This window comes from Lepisma saccharinum, chromosome 3 (assembly GCF_977018435.1).
Source record: "Lepisma saccharinum chromosome 3, izLepSacc3.1, whole genome shotgun sequence".
Classification (NCBI taxonomy): Eukaryota; Metazoa; Arthropoda; class Insecta; order Zygentoma; family Lepismatidae; genus Lepisma; species Lepisma saccharinum.
In genome coordinates, this window is record NC_139231.1 from 10626018 (window position 1) to 10651152 (window position 25135).

Here is a 25135-nt window from a genome sequence, read left to right on the forward strand (position 1 = left end):
CGAATGATATGAATTGGGGGGACGCATCACATGATTTTGGAGTGAATGCGCCATTGGGTTTGGGGGGGATGGGCACCCCTGGTATAAAGTATGTGGACGCGTATCTGGTTTCGAGACAGCACCTGTTTTTCTGAAAAGCGCTGTTGTCTGTCACGTGCCAGTTCCGACGACACAATGAAAAATGCAAGGAAGAACTGTTTCCCGAGAGCGACGATAGATGGCAGCACGCCATATAAAGAAGAGCAGAGTTCATTGTAGAAACTAGGAGCGGAGAAGACCGATTATATATATTATAGTAAATGCAAAATACATAAAGGAAGAGTATAAAAATTATAGAAGGAGTAAATAAAATGTTGTAAATAGCCAATTAAGATAATTAAGAATATGCTCGTATATGAAACAATTAGGAAAGTTAATAACTGAGCAAATGAATTCAGAAATGTATCTCCTTTCTGATCCTAGTGATCAAAATTTGATTTAATACCTCTGACGAGGAGAACATCGTCAGCTTTTGTATTTGTCCGTCCCTCGGTGGCGCTGTGTTCAATTAGACGCCCCGAAGCACTTACGGTTGCGCTTCTTATTAGATGCACTGGGCAATAGGCAGCGCTTGCTGTTGGCGATCCTGGGCTATCCCCTTTTTGGTCGTTACATGGGAGGTGGCGCTATTGTCAGTTTAGACGCTCCTAATTTTTCTATAAGTATAGCTTGTGTCGTTTGAATAATGCCAAAGAAGCGGGGAAAGCGAGCGCATACATGTAATAAGTGAGATTACGCTTTAAAGGCAAGGACAATAAATTAGAAGAAAGAAAATAAGAATAAGCCTTTTCCAAAAATAGAAAGAAGAAGAAGCCTTTTATCAAAATAGAAGGAAGAAAAGAAGACGCCTTTTCACTAATCAACGATAGAAAAGAAGAAGCCTTTTCCCTAATAAAAAATAAAAAAGAAGAAGCCTTTTACCAAAATAGAAGGAAGAAAAGAAGCCTTTTCACTAATCAACGATAGAAAAGAAGAAGAAGCCTTTTCGCTAATCAACGATAGAAAAGAAGAAGTAGTATTTTCCCAAATATATGTATATTTCAATGTATATACAAGCTTCGCTATATATTTTCTCTATATTGTGTACAGTTTTCAGAATATAGATCTGCATTTAACTATATCCTCTTGGCTATAAAACTTTATTTGGAATTCTCGAATAAAGAACCTATCCCCTGAGATTAAGATATATCTGTAGCCGTGGTATAAGTTTATTTTAAGCAGTGCACTAGAGGGACGTTGTATGTCACTTTTACCTGCAGTGTTTAGGCATCCGTTCATTATACTCCCAAGGTCTCCATGTTGTATAAAAATAGCACAACACAATAACATAACCTAGCAAAGACAACGTAACACCAATCTCACGTTCAGATATCTCTAACAAACTTGTGACGTTCCTTTTGGTGCGCGACACTGGATTACCATGTCACCGTAATTGCCCAATCCCCGTGCGTGACAGAGTTATGAGACTCTCTTTCATGTTGCGACTACACTCAGGACGTGATGTTGAAGAAATTAAAACATAATTCCTTGCCTTTATAACGTTTATTGTCGTTTCGTCTTAATTAAGATCAATCACAACGTTATAATATCACTATGACCAGAAACACAATCAAATCACAAAACACAAACACAAAATCCAACGAACCTTTCTCTGGTAAATTATGGTTTAACTCACATACACATCTTTTTACATTTCTTCTTCTTCGTGACCCTCACCGCCGGGTATGTGGCAGTCTTGGTCAAGGATCTAAATCAAGGCAGTACGGGGAATCGGGGAGTACCATAGAATCGTAGTAGTGATTGTCGTCGTAAACATATGCAATATTAAACATCACTTTGCTGTACTGTAACACTGATCATAAACTTGCATATACACACAAATTTCAAAATTGAATACCACTCTGGCGGGAAAAACTATATAATAACCACATTGTACAAGGGGAAGGAGGGTATGGATACAGGAAATGGATAATGGGGAGGGTATGGATACAGGAAATGGTATCTTGGCTCTGTGTTGTCTGTTAAAAAGAGCGTGTCCGTGCTTGTTCCTTAACGGGCAACGGAAGAAGAGATGATTTGGCGTTTGTTTGCTCCGCAATCTTTTTACATTTCACAATTATTGTCTTATCGTTCTTTGTTGTCATGGCAACCCAGTCAACAACAGATATACCTATCTGTGCCAGACTGGACACTTTTACAAATGTCTATAAACCGGAAATGACTCCCGCTTGCGGCATCACGTTTAATAACACATAATACCAGAAAGTATAAAGTTGATAACACTAACAACAATATTAACACAAACAGATAAGATATATTCGTGTTACAAATAAAACATTACATATGGTAAAAATAAACAAGGCGTATCAAACTGAATCAGCAACATCTCATTTACTCCACGTGGATTTGACAAGTATTGTCAGTTCCTAAAACGGATGCTATTGGTGGGAAAGGTTTGAGGGGAGGATTTACTAGATTGTCACAGGAAAACTGATCTTTCGGAACTTCAATGAGGACTGTGACCTTACTGGAGTCGAGTCCGAGTACTGAACAAGCATTTGGAAATCAAGACCGATCATGACTGTGACATGTTTTGTCTCCTTCCGGTACCAGCTACAGGCGTTGACAACGGGATGCAAAGGGCTGCTCGCGCAACCCCTATCTTAAGCTCTGCAACCCTGCGAAATTTTTAGTAGTTATAACTAGACCTCGGATTTTAGATTTTTAAGCTATTTTTTTCCTTTACAGGTATGTAAAAAATAATAAGTTATGTCGACGTTTCGTTAAATAACGCAACAACTGATAGTTTTATAGTGCCTAAAAAAAACATTTTGCTTGTTAGAACCTATTTTAGGTTTATGTCCCTAAATCAAGCCTTTTTTAAGGTTTGTATATATTTTTAAAGGTTCTACAGGAATTTTATGTCAAACAGAGGCATTTGCTTTGTTTGGTTACGAAAAAATCCAATGACGAACGTGTTTGAAACATACTCTCTGTCGATTTCCCTTCCTCCATGTCCATGGTGATTTTTCAAAACTCTAAACAAAGCAAAATGTCTGGTGTCACTGTTACCTTTACAGTCCAAAGTGCAAACTTCTGATCTGTGTGGTCTTGCTCACTTTCGCGTCACTTCGGTGCTTTGCGGCATTCGCGCCTTGCAAACTAACATTTAAGCATTAAAGTTTGCACCACTGACTATGTTCTTCTTGAAAAATTATTTTCAACATTCAAGATGATCATCGCAGACAAAATTGCGGAGTTTGACTGTGGATAACATGAAAAAGATTTTTGCCTAACTATACGGAGAAAAGTGGATTTTAATAGCAAATTTCGAATGGTAAGTTCTTCCATCACCGTAAGGTTAGGCAACACACATAACGTTATGCTGGATAATGCGTATTTCAGGATATAGGTGTCCCATTTTCATTGCCGGCGACTATACCTAATCAGCATTTTTTCAGGAATTTTCAAGGCCCTCCTTGATGGCGCAGTGGTAGCGTGGTTGCCTTGTAATCAAGGGGTCCCGGGTTCGATACCCGGTGGAGGCACATAGTGGTTCGGATCCCACTTTAAACTGTAGATCCAGTCCCGATTAGCCTTACTGTGCATAAAGTGGACTTAAAACACTAAATCAATCAATCAATCAGGAATTTTCAACTATTTTAAAGTTTTTTTTTAATCTACTTCAGGATTTTTCGAGCATAACTTAAAATTTTTAGGACCTATTTTAGGAGTTTTCGAACCTATTGTAGGGTGTTTCGAACCTATTTTAGGATTTTTAAAGCCTATTTTAGGAACCTAAAAATTCGAGGTCTAGTTATAACAAAAATAATATCACGAAAGAACTAGTATCGGTACATATTGTGATAATATGAGTGCTTCGATATTAGCGCTCGACCATTGCCATTAAGAAAAGTTTTTTTTTTCAAAGCAGTTCAAAAGAACCTCCTGTATAAATTATACAATTCAATACATATTCCTGTAATCTTGCAGGAATGCGTCTTCCGTGTGAAATTTAGGAAATTTTCACAGCGATATCTTTTCAGTCCAAGAGATGTCTCTTCATTCTAAAGGAATATTCATGTAGGCTACAATTTGTTGTAAGAAAGGAATGTGCCTGTGTTATAAAATTTGGGATAGCGATAAAATCTGCCTTGAAACCCGAGCATTTCGATGCCAATTACTTGACTAAATAGTTTTGATCTTTGCAGCAACTCTGTCAGCCGAAGGTGTTTGAATGTTGTTTCGTTATTTAAAGTGTTCTAAAAAAAACGCTGCACAGGAAATTCCTATTCTATGCTTGCTTGTCAAGGTTTGTTCCTTATTGTTTTGATTTAGTTTTATGCACATTTAGGATAATCGGGACTGGATCAGCACGTAATTGTGGCCCCGCTGGGAAAAGAACTGACGAAACTTAACAACAAGACAGTGCCATAAACAACCATACTGTCTTGTTTTGTCTACGAGCAAGAACTTGTTCCTTGTGCTTGAAAATTGTTTCTTGCAAGGATCCTCTGGTATTTCACTGTCCACGGACTCCGTTCTCCTGTTCGAAGCTCCAAAAATACTTTTCTCTTTCAAATCCTCCTTGAACTTTTACTAGGGTTTCTTCAGGAAACTGCATAACCTTTTGGGAAAGAAATTGCCAGATTCCTGAACACGAGTGAGTCGGAAAGTTGTGACAAAGGAGATGATAAACCTTAGCAACGTCATTCGATTACGTCAACGAGCAGTTCGCATCCTGTGCTCCCATTACACGTCATGGCTCAAGGATTCCATTTGTACACTCAACGGCAAATATATTGGTAGGCAAATTGTATACCGCTTTTTTAATTGCTTCTTTATTCTACGTTGTTTCAAGCAATGAAACTATGTTGGTTGGAAGCAGGCATTGTTCTCTGCTTATTGACGTCATCATTTCAATTCATTGTCATCGCAAAGTGTAATACAGACCGAATTAAAACTGTGGTGTACAATTCGCCTACTGTTTCTTTTGCCGTTGGGTGTACAGTCACGAACAAAAGTTAGTTAGAAATGTATTGATTGCTATAATTTTTTGGGTGCGTCAACACTTGTGTTATTTGCAAACCCGTGACGTTATACGGGCCCCAGCTGCTTATCGTAACTAAAGAGGACTGAAGAGCCTTACCCCGAGGCTAAAAGCTGAGCGTGTAAAGGGGGCACTCGGGCGCATGAAGATAAACACAGCCCTGCATAGGATTGTACTGGACCTGCTGGTCGTAGGTCCAGATGCCAGAGGTCTCGTTGTCCTGCAACATTTCTATCACCGGGTGTACCACGTAGAAGAGAGGTTGATATTTGGTTGCTTTCCGAAACGGTCACCCTCTTACAGCCCAGTTAGAATTTGATCCTGTCAGATATTCCACCTTAACGTAAACGAAAACGAAAAATTACATTACACACAGCGGTGATTCTTATTTCCTGTTTCTGCTTCAGTTATTTTACGACGCTTTTCTATCCCTGGGACAGTGCGCGAATTAACGGAGCAATGCAAGGGATTTCCTCCCTAAAGAGAAATATCCCCGGCAAAAGAAAATTATTTTTATTCCTGCCAGGGATGTTTGTATCCCCCCATCAAAGAATATGATTTTTGTTTGAGTTGGTGTTTTAAGTCCACTTAAAGCACACAAAGGCTAATCGGGACTAGACCTACAGTTTAATGTAGGATCTGAACCAATATGTGCCTCCCATCGGGTATTGAACCCGGGACCCCTTAATTACAAGGCGACGACGAGGAGGCCCCAAAGAATATCAAATTGAAAGCATCTGGTATAACATTTCCTAACTACGTAACAAACACAATTGAAAAATCATTCGTGCCTGTTAATGATCCTGTCGTCAAAGATTTCCACGTCGGAAAGTATGCAGCCTTGTGGATTTAAGGACACCATTCTGCAACTGATCAACCTCATCGAACAGATACAACAGCAGGATATATATAAAGTGTTCACAAGAAACTTGTTGGCAGGTTAGATGGACGTAAAGTTTGAACTTCGTAATATAAACCTGATGACGTTTTCGGTGTTAGATCTCTTTCTGTGTATGAGTTTGGGCTTTCTTAGGATGTAAATAAACCAGGGTGAATAAACATCATGATTTTTATTTTTTTAAATTGAGTTTTTTTAATTGGATTTTTTATTTAATTCGATTTTTTTTTAAACCACGCTTAAAATTGTTTGTATGGTTTTTGGCACCATACATATGGATATGTTTTTTTTCTTACAGAAAAGCTTTTCTAGTAAACGGCCATGTAAAATATTGGAACAGTTTCATTAAAGTAAATAAACAATATATGTAAACATACATTTCTCTGTCTCTGATACTGTATACATGAACCTACTATGGAAATATTTGTGTGTTAATGAAACTATAATAATTTCAGTAACTTTTATTCCAGTGAAACTAAAACATTCTGGATGTACTCTATAATTGTAACTTACATTTTTTTAGTCTTTGTAGCTGAATTTTGGCAATTTCTTTAATGATATTTTACAAAATATCAGCTGTCATGTTTATAGTTTAATGATGGTGACACTATTTATGGTTTAATATGATTAGTATTTTGTATATTTTTCTACACAAAATGTTTGCTCTTCTTGCCCATAAACATTATTGAAATTTATTTCAAGATAAATTTACGTGCGTTTCCAGTTTACATTTCCTTTCGTTTGAGCTTCATACCATCAGTACATAGAGGAAAGTGACCAAAGCAGGACCCCCGTTGTGTTTTTCATCCCTGGTGTCATTATGGCATATTATTTCTATTAGAAATTTAATAAAATGGGTTCTTTGATATGTTTGCTAACGTAATCCACTTTAAAGAGCATGATGCTTTGCCAGGAAGCATTTCTCTAAAAAGAGACGAAAAGTAACAACGGAGAAAAAATGGCCAAAGTCAAACCCCTCCTTTAACAAGTTCCAAAAATTGGAAAAGACGCAAAGAAATGTAAATATATGATATGTAGTACATGAATTACATTTATTGAGCTTGCATAAAGAATATAGATGTACAAAGGTAATATCATATAGACTACCAATATCCTAATTGCGTCCATCGCCCTTTCCATTTGTTGGACATCCCACCTTCTCCCACCTGCATTGCCTTTTCCCTTGAACATCTTAAACAATATGTAAAAGGACTACTAACGAGTAACGACCCTTTGCTTCAATTACAATTGTAATGTTAGGCATTCATTGAGGGGTCCTACTTAGGGCATTTTACTCGTGGAGTCTTATTGTTTATACAGTAAAACCACACGTATCTTCAAACAAACCATTACCATGATTTGAAAGTACAATACTTACTACTGTCTAAATTGTACTTCTCTCTCTCTCTTAATTAGCAAAATTCCCACTGTTGTGCACCGATGTACAAACTTTCATTCAGACAGAAACAGGTCATGGCGGACTACAGCACGTGATACTTGCACACTACTGCTGATACCTTCCCTACACAATCTTTTCGTTATTCTTGACGTGTTTCGCCCATTGCCACCACGCGGCAGCACCTACTTACGGAAACAGGAAGGTGGTCCGGCTTAGGGAGCGGGGTCCTGATTTGGTTATTTTCCTCTATATTTTGTTTCCTTTTTTTTTCTTCCTTAGAGCCTAATAAAGATAATTTAATGATTACAAGATGAATGTACTTTCACCGAAAGTGATTCTGATATATACAAAATCTTTATGCACATTATTCTGTAAATTATTTATTTAAAGTTATTTAAATCAATCCACGTTGAAATATACTCTTTCAACATTACGTGTAAATGTCATCGCAAGCTTTAATGACCTAGGTTAGAACCAATGCTCTAAGTGCTTAGAACTACAAGACAATTGTTTAGTTTACTGACTGGTAACATACATAAATTTGCACATAAAAAAACATACCTCCCAAAATGAAATGACTACTATGGAATATCGGAAGTGAATATAGCTCCAACGAATAATGTTGTTCCTCTTTTGTAGCAGTGAGAGCCATATTTTACCATCTGCATACGCATTGTATCTGACGTTCTTTTAAAAATCATAATTAAACAGAGGTTTTGGCTAAAGGGCACAGTTTTGTAACCCTCAAAATCCATATTGGCTCTTGAGTACGAGACATTAGATTTTATGATATAGCTTAGTTATAATTAGTTAACTAACATCTGCGGTAATTGTATTATTAAGTGAGTCAGGGCCGGGATTTTGATGCACCTAAAAATCTTTGAAAAATGACCTTTAAAATGACAACAAAAATCCTGTGAAATGGCCTGAAATCTTTGAAAAATGACCCAAAAATTCCTACAAAACTCAATCTGCTTATTGAAAATATATATACAGTAAACCTGTCTATCCCGGAACATGATGGTTCCGAGCAAACTTTTCCGTCTTAACAATTTTCCTTCTTATACAGGGTTGACTTTAAATTCAGTATAGAGCGCTGCAGGAAATAATGGAAAGACAGATTTACATCTCGCATTACTTATAATGTAGAGTACTAATGCATGTACGTACATTAATAAAAATGCGATACAGTCGCAATAAGCATAGCAGAGATTACAATTATGTAACTACACAACATGTTGGTACACTTTTTACAGTATTGTAAGAACGTACAGTACGTACTTATGTATCTTTTCGAACCCGGGACCCCTGGCGTCGTAGCGCGATGTGCATAGAGGGAAAGAGAAAGATTGAAAGATGGAATAAGAGAGGTGAAGAAAGATTGAGATAAAAGTGAAGAAAGAAACAAAGAGAGATAACAAGAAAAATAGAAAGATGACGAAAGAACAGAGGAGAAATAGACAAAGAAAGGTGGAGAAAGAGGGTAAGAGACAAGAGAAAGAAACGGAATCGTAACAGCTATGAGTATTGTAGCGCATTCTTTCATATCGACAATGTTACCGATAAGCGAGTGGCAACAGAGGCGTGTTCCACTTACAGTATTGCATTGTTTTCTTGCGAGCGAAAAAAATAAAGGAAGAAATTTCCGTCTTACTGAGAATAAAAACATCTCGTTGGTCTTTAAATTGTGTTCAGTTTCCGCGTTAAGGAGGTTTCCACCTTAAGCAGGTCATTTTAAGGTATAAAATCAGTCCGTTCTGGGGACTTTTTTTCCCCCGTATTTACAGGTTTCCTTCTTATAGAGGTTCCGGGATATGCAGTTTTTACTGTATTTATAGTGTACATTTACTTTATGGATCACAATCCATAACATTGGGAAGAATTCACAAATATCAGAGTATTACACAATCATTCCGAAACAAGCTACTTAACAATTGCTTCTTCAACTTGGTGTGTTGTACGGACTGTGAATAAGAAACTCGACAATGTTGCATTTCGCGATTTTCAGACAGGCTTTGTTGCGCTGGTAGTTAAACACAGAGTAAGTACCGCAAGATAACATTCAGGAAAAACAGAAATTGTTGAACTTCTCATGTTTCAGCATGCAATGACACAAAATTTTTAAAAATGACCAAAAAATGACCCCAAAAAATACAATTCATCAACCTGAGGAGGGTGTTCAGGATTTCTGTACTAGTTAGCAATGTCTATGTTGCACCAGTTAAAAGATGAAATGTCGTCAAAATCCAGGCCCTGGAACATTACTATTCCCATAATATTATTCTGTCTTCTCTGCATCTTTCTTTTAATTCCTGTATTCTAAATTCCATACTTGACGTGTTCCTTAAGTCTAGCTAGCAAACCTACCAACAGTGTGGAGCGTGCAAGATGGCTAGCAAATGATGCTTGACTGAGATGACATCAACTACTAACTTGTTCATTGGAGGCTTGAAGAGTTATGACTCGCTTCCATGCTACAAATGCATCACAGCCTTGGATGTTACGGAAATAACTTAACTCTTACTTACTATACAGAGAGAAAAGTGAATGCATCAGCTAAAACCACAAAATAATGAAGTGTGTAGCTCAGACCAAATTTTTAAGAGCATCATCGAGAAAGATGCATGAAGGTACATCATAATTGATGCATTATAATGCAGCTCGACATGAAAAGGAACTCTCACTTGCATTATGCATCATGTGTACTTTGGTCTTACCTTTGCAAATGATATTAAAAATGCATCAAACTGTAAACTGATTCTTGGCAAGGCCAAATAACACACTTGAGTGCATCAACCAATGCGTTCTCATGCATCAAGTAGATTTGGTGCATTTAGTTTTGTGTGTAGCTACATCTCTGACTTTCATCTACACTTGTAATTGTAGTAATAGATGTAGCAATTTGGTGTAACAAGCCGTCTGCCAATTCAAAACTGTATTATTTCACTTATCATTTCCCTTTAATGACAAGATCAGTAGCGGAGATTGGTGCCAAAAATAGGATGAGCAACGAGAGTTTTCTTTCTCTTGGTAAACGAGGCTAAAACTTAAGAGACCATAGTGCAGGGGCACTGTTCAGTATATAAAATAATGAAAAACTAGGTTTACCAAGACCCGTAAAAAGCTCACAATGCAAGCAATTCATTTGCAATTTGTTAATGATTCGAAATAAACTAATTACATGAAATGATGGTCAATGTTCGATATGTAAACTTTTTTGACCGAACGTTCGAGCAAATATGCCACTAGTATGTATAATTAATATGCATAATAATGTTTAACAAAAAGCAATGTGTAAATAGATTGAAACTTCATGTACAAAGTGGAGCACAAGATGGCTCCATGTATCAATATTGATTCATCAATTGTTTTATATCATGAAGAAAGTATGTTGCTTTCCTTCTTTGGTTCTAATTATGCTTGAATTGTATTCAATTAATAGCTCATGTTTTTGTACAATGTTACAAACATAAACTTACACCTTATTGTTGTTTCCATGTCACATCTTATTGTGGAATTATATGTTTTAGCTTCATATCGTTTTGCAAGTAGTGTGACGACATGGTGGTTTCGTAGGATTTCGCTGAGTTATTTTATTTTGAAGGTGTAAAACAACATTATCAGAGGTCCGGAAATATGACCATTTATTTAATGCTCTGACTCTGTAATGTAGCTGGTTCTCTTTCTAACATGGGCTTTCTTTTTCTTCCTTTATAGACACAACGTTGCTCTTAGCAGAGAGCAGAGAGATCGGAACAGAAACCAGCCCTCTGGCGACCAACAGTCGAAGTCTGCGGTTATTCACAGGTAATGACGCAGTTTTACCGTACTCTAAATACGAGGGTCGATCCGGAAGTAGGATCGTTGCGCCCCTACTTGCATATTCATATTTTCTCAATACAAAAATTTCCTTTTACTTTTTAATTACTTTTAAAGCCACAGCCTGCTAGCACCTTTCTTCGGCCGTCAAAAAATCTGGATACACACTGTTTCATTAGGAATTATTGTCCTCCTCTTTTCCTTTCTCTGGGTCATTTTGCCTCGCTTTTCTACCTAAATCGCGACGAGGAAGATGATTAGGGGATTGATTAAATAAATGAAGATGCGTGTTCAAGCCTTACCAAGGAATCGAACCTAGAATATTTGGTGTTCTAGTTCACTGCACTAAACGCTCTGCCACAAAGCTTATTATTGCATAAATATTATACAGGGTGATTCAGTAAAAACGTGCAAAAAGGAAACCGGAAATAAGTGGGGTTACAACTAAACAATTTGAGATAGGCAAAACATTAGATCGGAGGAGCCAGCTTACCGAGATACATAAAACCGCCTCACTTCATTTTGTTGTCCGCAATCATCTGGATGTTGTCTTTCCTGCTCGCTGGATTGGATAGAGAGATTCTATTCTCCGGCCTGCGAGGTTATCCGACCTGAATCTACTAGATTTTTCCTCTGGCGATGTATAGGAATGTGTGTAATTTATTTTTGTTTTCATTATTTGGTTTCGATCTGTGAGTTTAATTATTTTTGATTTTTGTTATCAAGAGATGGCGTTTGTGGTCATAAGATTCAGCTGTTTGCGTAGGCGAAGAGAGAACCGTTAGTGTGGAAGAAGCAACATGGAGCGAATCGCGGTGCTAATTGTGCAGCTGGATAATATAAAGGACAATCGCCGACTAATATACTATTTAGCATTTGTTTTCAGCTAGTTTTCAGTATAGTTTACGACAGGTAGAATATAATCCTAAAAAATCAGCGTGTGCATTTTTTCATGTGTGAATCAACTCAACCCACAACAGGGGATATCTGGAACCGCTTGTCTATGAGACCCCAGTGGACACAGACATGGAATTAGTTGTCAGGATTGTCGCCAGGGATATTTTAAAGAGTGCGTTGCTTGCATTCTGGTTGGTCGGCGTCATTTTGAGCAACTGGTGCGAGGAACATAATTGTACGTTGTTATCATCTGCTTGTCAATGCTATGACAACAGTTGCCAAATGTCACGCAAGTAACTCATACCCACAAATCAATGTCGCTACTCATTGCACTTCAGCAATATCACTACCTGTCCATACATGTCATTTGTCATTCCTATGGGCGATGTTAAGTTCATGTTTCAGCCCATATCGCGTTACACTGGCTACTCCGACTCTAGGTTCCCTATCTCAAATTGTTCAACGGCGCATCACCTATTTCCTTTTTGCACTCTTTTATTGAATCACCCTATATATTGCATTCCTCAGCAAGAAGTTTAAGTTTTATACTTCTACAATTATGAAAAACTCAATATGCTGACCAAGGCAGAAATTTATATTATTATAAAACATAAACTAAACGTAACGTTTCAACCTTCTAGCAAGGTCTTCTTCAGACCCTGTACCAAGTACAACTGAAACAAGGTACGAAAAAGGACGATATATATACACAAAAAATACTCTCCTCCAGACTATTAGAAAGTTGTTTTCCTGGAACATTTCAGCAGGTGGCCTTCCCATGTCAACTGTACTTTCACCTGACGGGCGATGTAGCTAAACATTTTCTTTCATCTGGAAAGTGGTTGGACTCTTTATCTCACGCTCTATTTCCTTTTTCTTTCTTTCTTCTCTCCTCTTTCTCTCTTGTCCTTTCAAATCTTTCTAACACCTACTTCCATTCTTTGTTTATCTTCAGTCCCCCATTCCAGTTCATTGTGTCTTCGTCACCTATCTTCTCTATTTCCTTGGACTCCTTCCATTTTCTCACTAGTATTCTCTTCTCCCTTCCTATCTTCTTAGCCTCATTCCACTCTATGTCATGTCCTGTTTCTCTCGTGTGTTTAAATATCGCATTTCTCTCTCTCTTAAGTCGTACATTATCCCTATGTTGTTTCAACCTGTCTTTCAGCCTCTTTTTCGTTTCTCCTATGTACACACTCTGACATTCTTTACACTTCACTTCGTAGATAATCCCTTCCTCTTCCTCTTCTTTGTTTTCCTTTTTCTTGTTTGCATTCTTCGCTAGTCTTAAGATGCTTCTCCCTCCCTTCCTGTAAGGTTTAATGCCCGCTTTCCTAAGCACTTTGCATATCTTTTCTGTGGTCTTCCCATACTCCTTATTCAAAACCTTCTCTCTTTTTCTTTCTCTTCCTCGTTTTCTTTCTCTTCCAATTCTCCCCTGCCACTTTTCTTCCTTCTTCTGTTTATGTCCAGTCTATCCTCCTTCTCTTAGCCATTCTTTTCCAGCTGTGTCCATAGACTACAATTAATATTTGATCTTGTATCGTCAAGTTTACCGGAGTATCAAGACAATTTGTAAGGAAGGCGAGTGTCCCATGCCTCCATGTTTACTACTTCTACTATTTTCCTAACCTGTGTATCCGAAGTTTTTCATGATCGTTCGGCTAACCATAGTTTATTAAATACCACATTGAATATTGCTACATTTTGTCAATATAAATATTTTTGCAGAATTCATATTAGCCCACTGGAATAACTATAGGCGTTTCACTTACGTCACAACCTGTTGATTGTGGCTTCGAGCAGCCATCATTGAGGCCAGTTCTTGTAAGCACACGGAAGCGGGAGATACTCACACAAACATTCGTGATATACTTAAAACAAACGGGCAGTTGGTGCAGATGTAACGAACGCTACATGGTGGATATTTCCTTGCAAACAAATAAAATTGGCCGCAAACATGGCGGCTGTGCGAATCCTGACGTCACATCAAACTCATCTATGGTTGTTTCTAACACGAAGTGCAATTTCTTGTCTAAAGATAAATACATACCATGTTTTTTGCTTCAAGGGAAGGGATTCGTAGTATTGTGGGAAATATATGCTTCTAATGAATAGTATTTTAAAATTCATTGCTTAAAAAGTTTGTATAAATACGTAAATTAATTTTTGAATAAATAAACGTCACATTTTATAACTTTTCAACCAATGTCCAATAGATGGCAGGAACATTCAATAGCATAATAAAGAATTTTTTCTGATTATGGAGAGTTTGAAATTATTTCTTGAACGCAGATATGCATATGTAAGAAATGTGTTGATTTTTAGAAAAATATATTTTAGGAATAACTGCAACGTTAACATTATGTATCTAGTAGTTTCAATAAATCTCCTCATATATATTTTTTTTAAATTTATGGAATATGTAACTCTGTGTTGTTCGTAGAAATATAGAAATAGTTACGTCTCAGAGACTTTACCTAAACCTTCATGTTTGAGCCAGTAGACCATTGCCAAGCTGATAGTAACTTATGTACCCAGCTTTTTGTCAATAAATATTCAATGCCTTAATTTGTTATTGTTTGATAAGAAAGAGTAATATGTTAATAAATTAATGCAAGAGGTTTATAATACGACAAAATCTGCACAATTTCATAGCTTGGTAAGTTCCACATAAAGTTTTTTTTGCACAAGAAGGTTGAGTTGGTGAGAGACATAAAGGTTAATGTAATTAAAATATTGGTTCTCCAAAAAGTGGCTGTTTTGCGGAACAAAAGACCTAATATATTTCTCATTAAACGAGATAGAAATCAGTTGTAAATAAGTGAAACATTCTAGAACATTAACACTTGAATTAAGTATATTTTCGAGGGACGTTGCTAGACTGGGGGCCAAATTTGACTATAACTATATACAATCCTTCTGGTGACAAGCACCTTTTTATATGTGATTATTTATGAACATACCACAATATTTGGGATAGTTATTGTGATGAACACAGTAAAAAACGAACTTGAAGAGTACGAATAACTTTCCTACCAAAAGAAGGCACTGATTTTTTTTCGTCAATTTTGGAGATGATGTGATTAGCACCATGCTTCGGCCGCCTATACTGCCCCCAGGTACCCTTAATTTGAGGCTTGGTGAACCCCAGAGCCGCCTTATGTATGGACAAGGCCGAAAAAATTCCGACCTTAGATAACCCACCCGTATTGATTATACCACCATGGCTCCACTGACTATATAGTACGTAAGTTATATATAACTTAATGTAGCATAAGTTATATCCTGTTTTCTATATATTAATAATATTTATTACACAATACACAGCGTTGTTCATAAGTCCATGAAACATTTGAGATTAGCTATACAACTTTTAACTGTTGATTCTGTTTGCTATAGAAGGACACTTTTTGCAGGATACTGCACGAGCACATAGTTAGTTGCCATGGTTTGCCGTAGCAATATGGCGCTAGGTAAACTTCAGAAGACTTTCTTGTGTGTTGGGATACGCAAGAACTTTGTCAGCTTTGACTTCTTCCTCTGGGGATTCGTCAAGAATACTGTCTTAGACTCTTGTCGGTATCACCGAGGCTGTGCCGCTCATCAATCGTGATAAGCTACACGCATGTGGGACGAAATGCAGATATCTGCCACATCAGCAAAGCTGGACACATGGAGCAATTGTGAGGTGTGGACAAAAAAAATAATTAAAAAGACAGAGTAGTTTTATCGGCATCAGAATTACCACTGTCAGTTGCAGTTTCTAAAATGTTTCCAAGACTTATGAATCACCCTGTATTTACCTAAACATGCATACAATTTCGGTGTCATATAAGTTTTCATTACTACATACTTGTAGTTTTTAATATACTTACTTGTAATAATTGCTTTTATTGTTATTATTATATTCATATTTAATTAAAAATATATAACCAACTGTGATCTCGTATATGCAAAGTTTCAAAATGCTTTCGGTTTTTTTTTCTTATAATATTAAATTTTCTCTAAGCGACGGCAAGTTTTGGAGAGGTGTGATATTATCGAACCAGTTCCGGGGTGACGTGTGGTCAGCACGACGAACCCCCTGTAGTTGTAGGTTTTTCATATATTTTCTTAATAAAAGTGCCTAAATTACGGCTATTACTTAGAGACTAATTTCGCCTTATATTTCCAGCACACAATGGCCAAACAACTATGTTACAACGACAGACAGCACTACTCCTACAACAGACATCCAGGAAAAAGTGATCGATCTCTTCAACAGAGGGAACAACAACAACAACTTCGCGAGTCTGCGGAGGGAAGAGGGTGTGACCTTGACTTCGACAGGAGACGGTTCAGAGTTCATGTCCGTTTCCTCTCCAGATGACAGCCTAGGGGACTACGAAGGTAACCATCGCAACTACGAATAGATTCCTTGTTGTTTTAAAAAGTAAAAGAATAGTTTAAAATAACTAACTTCAGCAATTAATTTACAGTAAAACCTCGTTAATCCGGGGGGATAAGTTGATCGGTTTAACGAAAGTCCGGATTAACTGAAATAACCTAACAGAACAGTAGAAAATCTATTAAATCTCCGTTTATAGCAACAAAACACGTTTATTATAGTGTATTTAAAGGGCATTGGCCTAAATACACTATACAGTACAGTAAAATGTAAAGCAATACGACAATGCAGTGCTTCTAGCCACATTTAAAACCTTGCATTCTGCCTTTTTTCCCTTTTTCCCTTTTCCCCCTTTTTTCCCCTTTCCCCCCTTTTCCCCCTTCCCCTCTTTTTTCCCCTTTTTCCCTTTTTTCCCTTTTTCCCTTTTTTCCTTTTTTTCCTTTTGTCTGTCCGGATTAAGCGAAGTCCGGTTTATCGGGGTCCGGATTAACAAGGTTTTACTGTATTTCTATATTTCTTGCATGGAATAAGCTGATAATCAAAATAGTTTAAAAATATCTCAATGAATGAGCCTTTATAGTGCCATAAACCCAGTATAAATATGTTATAATAATTCAAAGTTAGGGTTGCGCAACTTTTGAAACACCCTACACGTATAAAAAGTAAAGTTATCCCCCGCATGGAATCATATGGATGGGTATGGGGTTCACCAAGCCTCTTAAAATATGAGTACCCCGGGGGTAAGCCTGGGAGGTAAAGGCATGGTTTTGATCACATCATATCCAAAAATAACAAAAAAGAACATGAAAAACATACTACTAGAGAGAGTTTCAGAAGTCGCGCAACCCAGATTTGAAAATTTATATCATGAAAACCGTCAGAGATATTTACAACGGGTTTTCAGCATTATAAAGCCTCATCCATTGAGATATTTTTCATTATCAGTTTACCCCATAAAGAAAATTTTACAAATTAACAACTGGCGGAAGGCAGTGTTAAAGTTTTTCCAAAATGCCAATTTCCGGTGAGAAAAATACATAAGAAATTATCCAAGGATTATTATTAAACGTCTGATGACTGATGCCATTCCAATCTATATATTGACAGATATTGTCATCTTCATATTTTGTTGGTTGCATTGGTCTCTTGGTTATTGATAAATAAGCAAAATTTATTTTTATCACGAGCGAGATTAGCTTCAGTAGTGTCGATGTAGTTTTAGTAAATTTTACTATTTTTTTTTATTTTTTGTTCTTAAAGTTATAAATTTATAACACCATTAAGCCTTGTTTCCATGATAACAAACAACTCAATATGCTGACCAAGGCAGACATTTATTTTTTATTTTAAAACATAAACTAAACGTTACGTTTCAACCTTCTAGCAAGTTCTTCTTCAGACTCTGTACCAAATACAAATGAAAAGAGAGTCTGAAGAAGACTTTGCTAGAAAGTTGAAACGGAACGTTTAGTTTATGTTTTCAAATAAAATAAATTTCTGCCTTGGTCAGCATATTGAGTTTTTGGTTCTGAATTTAGTTTTGTAATGTACAATGTTTCCTATATATTGTCACAATTTTTATGATGATTTGTTTTAGCCTCCAGATTCTTGACAATGCTTCTCATGAACCTATAAGAGTTTTAGCAGTGATACCCAAATTGAGATATTTTGTGTTATAACCTATCTAATATTTAAATTGTTCCGAAAAGGAGGAGGTAGTGTTTTCAATTGTGGAAAGTTCATTTGCTGGCATCCTGTTGATGTTATCCCGCAATCAGATTGCTGGGGGTGCAGAATTGGGGATCCCCTTAATTTTTCCTTCAGACGACTAACTTATAATATATCTTCAGTAAATCAAGAGAAAATTGCAATTGTCTCATATTAGAAATTCACACCTATGATGTGCCTACTATTGTGCGTTTTCTCTAAATTTTAGTGACTATTTGAGCAGATTTTGATGCCTAGAAATCCGTCCTCTAGATAGTTCGTAGAGGATACATTCTTTCCCAGATTGCGAAGAAGTTTACGAATGTAGACCCGGGAAAGGAAAGTACAGAGAAGGAAAAACGTCCATGAGGAATCACACTCAATTCAAACACTGATTCTAAGTGAAACTGGCCCATTTTTATGTTCGCACATTTAGAGACATCCAGATCAAGTATTCCACCGTTGATATTCTGGATTCAACTTTTGCTTTTTAGATCATTGACACTGATGCAATATTTCAATTCACAAGAATGTGCGCCTAATGCGAGTAAGTCGCCAGTGGCGCCTCTAATTTCAGGAATATGTAATGTGCAGGCATGTGGCAAAGCAATCTTTCATGTAATGCTTTTGGGAATGCTGGTTGAATATGCCCTACCTAAATGTACTTGGCAGGCACTGGAAATAACCATTCCGAATCGTTAAGGTTATATGAATTAATGCAGGGCTTGCCACTAACAAACAGACAATATTACAATGTCAAACAATATCTGCATAATACAATATATTTTTTATATAAAAAATAAAAGGTTGGGATGGTCCCCGATCTACTTGAGACAGTTCCAAGTTTCAAGTATTGGTTAAATATTTGACAAAGTAGTAATTTATAATTTAATTTGGCATACAAGTACTGAAAGTACTATCATTGTACTCGGGGTGTTCTATTCTGATTGATTGATTTGAGGTTTTTATTATGCACAGTAAGGCTAATTGAGACTGGACCTACAGTTTAAAGTGAGATCCGAACCACGATGTGCCCCCACCGGGTATCGAACCCTGGACCCCTTGATTACAAAGCAACGACGCTACCACTGCGCCATCGGGGAGAATCGATCTGCAAAGAGAACACAGGCGGAAGTGTGAAAGAATAGGTTGCATTCGATATGTTTACATTTTCGAAAGTACAGGCGGAGCAGTAGTTGCTTTCAAATCATGGCTGCAACTAACATCAACAATACGTCACAATGACTTCCCAAAGACACACGGGAAGTGAGGAGGTTAAAAATTCTGCCATCAAGCCAATTGGAGCGGAGGCGAAACAACGGAGAGAACTTTTCATCTACAAAAGTCTCGAGGTTTCTCCAAGGAAAGAACTTTGCTTCACCCCGTTTCCACCTCAGTGGGCGAGCTTGCATTTGATGTCAGTTCCGCTCGAGTGTATGCCCTGTATTATACTTTGTAATGAGTAAACTTATAAATAGAAACTTTACTTAGAGCTTACTTTAAGTAAGAGCAAGTAAAGTAATAAAATGGTGTGTAGATGTTTGGACAAGGCTGGGCTGGACCTTTGACCAACGCCAGGGCAGGTGTTTTCGCATTTTCCTCATACAAGACTATTACAAATATCTAGGCAATTGCGAAAGCAAATCACAGGAAGACTTCTTCTTCTTCTTTTTTTTCTTCATGACCCTCACCGCCGAGTGTGTGACAGTTCACCCGAAGATTCATATAAATGCAAATGTGCTAATGAAAACCGTAACGCGCAACATTTATTCTTCTAATTCCCAATTTTATCACAACGAATCACACACTACAAAGGAATGCAACAATTGAAAATTCCAATCCCCATATCACTCCGTTTCCTTTTATCATAATTATCTCCTCAATTTATTTGGCTTCTATACGGGTATGAACGAAAATGTAGGATTGAAATATAAAAAGTCCTCGCAATCTACCGGAACCGAAAGTATCGCAATAACAGAAACGCTGACCAAGGTCAACATGATATTGAGAGGGTCATATAAAAGAAGAAGAAGAATCATGTGAATGTATTAGAAGGAATTCTAAGTATATGTAATTTTTCAGATATTGGAATGGTAGTGATTGCTGCTACAAATGTTTTAAGCATTGCCATTGGCTGGTAGCTTTTTGGGGTAGTAATAATCTGTGGTGGTTAGGTTAGGCTTGTTGCGTTTGGTTCCCTTAAAAGAAGACGAGGGAAAATGGTTGTAACAGCAATATCGAACTTTTGGAATATTCTAGCTGTTTTTTTCAAAAGCGAGGAAAATTCGAAAAACCTGGCATCGGCCATAGGTCCAGTCAAGCCTTAAGACTAAGCTATATTCAATGTAATGTCACATATGGCTCGAATAATCACATCTTATTGTACTTTCTTCCACAGACGGTCAACAGAGTTCGAGCTCTCTAGACGTTTCGCCGCAGGGGGACGAGTATCGCTGCTTCAGCCAGGAAGACAGCGACTCAGACTCGTTTTCAGACGGACCAGACCACAACCTTAACTGCCGGAAGCTGCAGTTGCTCCCGAGGGGGATCATCAACCCCAACTACCCAGGCTTCCAGCACCTTGCAGACCAGCTGCACCAGGACAGCGACGAGGAGGACGACGACGACGAAGTCGAGGACCTCCCCGAGAGTCACACTCCGGACCCTTGCAACAACAACCCCGAGATTGACAGTGTGAACCAGCTGGACTCTGTGGAAAATTTCCAGAAGACTTTCTACGACAAATCCAAGTTCAACATTCCAGTAGATCTTTCGGAGACCGCCACCGTCGAGAAGGACGTCAACGTCTCCGAGGAAGAGGAGGACGTCGTCGCGACGAACGACGACAACGACAATATCGTCGACGAAGCCGAAGAGGTTCCTCCCGCGGAGCCCCGTCCCGAGGGGGACGACTTCAACAAGAATCTCGTGGACCGCAACAATGACCTGGCAACGGTGGCGCTAGCAACCAAGATGGCAGACACGAAACTCAAGATGGCGGACGCGTTCCTCTCTGGCGCCAAGGAGGAGCTGCCGGAGAAGGTGCTGGTGGACAAGTGCGTGCTGCAAACGGAGCTCTACGAGGCGAAAGAGAACAAGTACAAATACGAGGAGAAGGAGGAGTGCGTCGAGGAAGACGAGAAGTGTCTGTCGGCAGTGGCTCGCGAGAAGAAGATGAACGATGTGTTGTGCTCGAGTGTGTCCAATAACGAGGAGATGAACAGCAATAAAATGGACTCGAACAAACCGGACAAGGAAGAAGAGAAGGAAGAGGACGAAGCGGCAACGGAGAAGTTCAGCAAGGAACAGAACTCCCAGAAGAAAGAGTGCGCGGTGGACAGTGGCGGGGAGGAGGTTGTGCCCCGCAAGAAGGAAAAGATGGAGATAAACTACAGCGTGAAGTTCAGCGACCCGCCCGCGAGTGTCGTGAAGGAGTTTCCTCCCTCGCCGAACGGCGGCGTCTCATCTTCCAACAACCATCACCATCATCACAAGCCGCTCGGGAAATCCGTGTCGTCTAGTCCCCTTTCCGGTGACCGGAGGATAAAAGACAATTCCGGGCAGGTTTTCCGGAGGGAGTACAGTCCCTCGACCCGCAGTCGCGATTATTTGGTGAACAGAAGGTCTGTTCCGGCCGCAAGGGAAAAGAAGCAGATATCTCCAGAATTCATGGGTAAGTTCTAGATTTAAGTCTTCGTTTTAGCTAATGTTATTTTTAAATTGTAGTTTCTTCCTGCCATGTTTATGTACGAGGCGTGTCAGGAAAGTAAAGGCACAACGGATATATAACTTAGGAAAAATATGTAATGCATAAGTTGACAACACTGACAGTAACCTTGATCCTTACTCTTTCCAGTAGCGTTCATTTGCAGCGCTGTGCTGAGCCTTGTGTGTCACACGTGCTGGAAATGGCTGCCGCGATAAAGAATCCCGCCAAATGCGAAGTGTGGACATTCATAGTCAACAAAGGCACGACACTATTTTGACGATTCGTAATCTTCCCAAAAACTGCCGCAATTTGACGATGAATGTCTGCTTGTCATTCTCCTCTTCCTGGAGAAACCATATCACAGCCCACACTTCGCATTTGGTAGGATTCTTTATCGCCGCAGCCATTTCCAGCACGTGTGACTCACACAAGACTCGGCACAGCACTGCAAATGAAAGCTATTGGAAAGAGTAAGGATCAAGGTTACTGTCAGTGTTGTCAACTTGTGCCGTACATATTTTCCCTAAGATATATATCGATTGTAACTTCACTTTTCTGACACGCCTCGTTTTTGGATGCTTCAGCCCTTGTTTAGCGATAAGAACTATTCTATCCTATGTTAAAACAAAGACTGCACACAGTACCCATTTGAGAAATAGTACTCAAAGCTGAGTGACATCTACATAAGTTGAATCTGTGCAAGCATTAACATTGATGATAAGATTATAAAATATAGGGGCTTAGCACCAAGTTCTTCCGAAAAACACTTCCACTTGACATTACAACACACCCGAACCCAAAACATGTCAATTGATACATATACATATGTTGACTCCAATAACACGTTAACATGCATAAACTGCATCTGATGCACTTTTTGGTGTGTCAAAATACATACACAAATACATAAAATGGTTTGATCAGCTGTTGTGACGTGTGATGCACTAAAAATGTATCAGTTGGGAATATCAGACAAGATAATTTCAAATATAACAAAATTACACATTTAGCTGTGTCAATAATTGCATTAAAAGTGAAATGTCTTTATCTTTGAAATGATCTTGTCTGATCTTCCCAAGCCGGACCCTGTGGCCGAGTGGTTTATCCGATGATAGATAACTTGTGTATTCATTGTAAATGTGAGGGGACGATACAACATTGGTTAAGTGAATGTATAAGAACTAGAGAAACTTGGAAATATTTATGTGTCCTCGTAGGCAAAATGTGTCGATTGCCGCCTCATTGCATTAACGTACAGTTTCTATTGTTACCTAACTTTCATTACTATCCTGAGACTAAATTGAAAAGTGTGCAGTGGATTTTTGGTCATTATATATGGTTTGTATGCAAATATAAGGAAATGGATTTTCATGAGCAATTCTTGCAGTATATAAAACACGAATATTATCAAAATAGTGAAAATAAGAGGAAAACTTTATTTAGTAACTTTTTGACAGTTCTTAGTAAATGTTAACATGCTAAAATTGTAGTCATATATATGTGATTTCCAGTCAAATATGATTGTATGTTGTTTCTGAAATTAAAGAAAGAAAATGAAAAAGTGATTAGCACATCGCGCTGCAACGCCAAGGGTCCCGGGTTCGAATCCCGCTTGGGCTTGGTTGTTTGTGAATGTCTATTCATCAATTTCATTATTTCATCACTCATCCCCATCTTCGCAAATTAGCCAAGAGGCACAAAACGAAGTAAAATATACTCAATCAATCAATGATCTTCCCAATTGATACATTTTTAGTGCATGACACGGAACACAGCTGATCAAACCAATATTTCTGTGTGTATTTTGACTCGTCAAAAAGTGCATCATTTGCAATTTATGTGCATTAAGGTGTTATTGGAGTAAACATATATGTGTCAATTGACGTTTTGCGTTCTGTTTGCACGTGCACTCTAAGGGAACTCAATACGAACACACAAGGACCATTTATGTTAGATTTGACAAAATATGAAGTGCTCTGATCGTGATTCCACTTACCAGAACTTTTGCATTCTGTAGTCAGGCCCGTAGCTAGAATTGATTTCAGGGGGGGCTCACGGGTTATCAGGGGGGCTTTGTAAACAAATTCCATTTTTTAAAAAATGAACAGTATTAACTTACTTAATTCGTCCTCTTCTACCTTGCGGTGTAGAGGTTTTCGAAAAAAATATAAATATCATAGAAATACTACGATCTTCTACATCTGAAATCATCCCAGAGCTTGCTATTCTCTGTCCGCTATAATAATGAAGTTAGTGGAAACAAATACATGTGATTTGCGAGAAATCCTATTGGTTGTTCAAATGACAGCTGTGCAATATTTTCTGTAGAAATATAGTGCATGTTATATAGACACATCACTCAATATTGCTTCATTGAAGTTGTTTGACCCAGGCCTCTGCATTGTATCACTCAAAGCCTTGGTTTGGAATCCAGTGGGCGGAGCTTAAATTGGTCATCGTAAGATGGCCGCACCTACTTCAACCAATTACTTCAACTGACAGAAGAACATCGCATCGCGTGCCGGAAGTGCACGCCGGCTGGAAGTAGCATGGAAGTCAGGGGTGCGCACAGGGGGGGGGGGTGTTCATGACTTGTCTGCGTCATGAGATTTTTTGGGGGGGCGGACAAAATTTTATACTAATTCTATATATCTTCACACAAAAATGGGAGGTCGCATCGTTTGATTGACTTGTTACTGATTTTTAGTTTTGGTTATTATGTATAGTTTTTCTACCTACCTGTGGGTCATGGCGGCGATAGGATTGCAATCAAACACCACCTCTTATGCCTTTAGAATCGGTTTGGATGGCATTAATACAAGGTTAGTTGAGCTGACAAACTGTGCAGAATAAGGTTGACGAACAATGGCAGTGAGCCTAAAGTATCTAAAGTAAACAGTATTGCTTAAATATGTAGGTATTATACAGTGACGCAACTACAGGGGGGCCATTTCTCCCCCAACCTTCGACAGAAGTCAAGTCTAGGGTAGCGAGGGGGGGCACAGAGGAGCAATAACCCCTTCGATTTCAAATTTTATGCAAATAAAAATTCATTTTGTAAAATTTTCTGACTTGCTTCGCTCGCATTATCTGCTTTTCTCGTTTTCGTCAAGTTCAGAGCCGTAGCTAGAGGCGGCGGGGATCTGCCATGGCATCCAGTGAAATTATTTGCGCCCTATTAAATCAATATTGCTTTCAATTGCAAAAATTTGATCTTTGTATATTTG

At 38.2% G+C, this 25135-nt stretch overlaps 1 protein-coding gene across 1 annotated transcript in view; it reads left to right on the forward strand.

Moving 5' to 3' along the window:
• Window positions 1-25135, forward strand: part of Schip1 (Schwannomin interacting protein 1) — a 310208-nt gene that overhangs the window by 83970 nt on the left and 201103 nt on the right. The window contains exons 3-5 of the mRNA XM_083118304.1: window positions 11104-11193; window positions 16280-16494; window positions 20598-21872. Coding sequence (XP_082974430.1) covers window positions 11104-11193; window positions 16280-16494; window positions 20598-21872 — 1580 coding nt within the window. The remainder of the gene's footprint in view (window positions 1-11103; window positions 11194-16279; window positions 16495-20597; window positions 21873-25135) is intronic.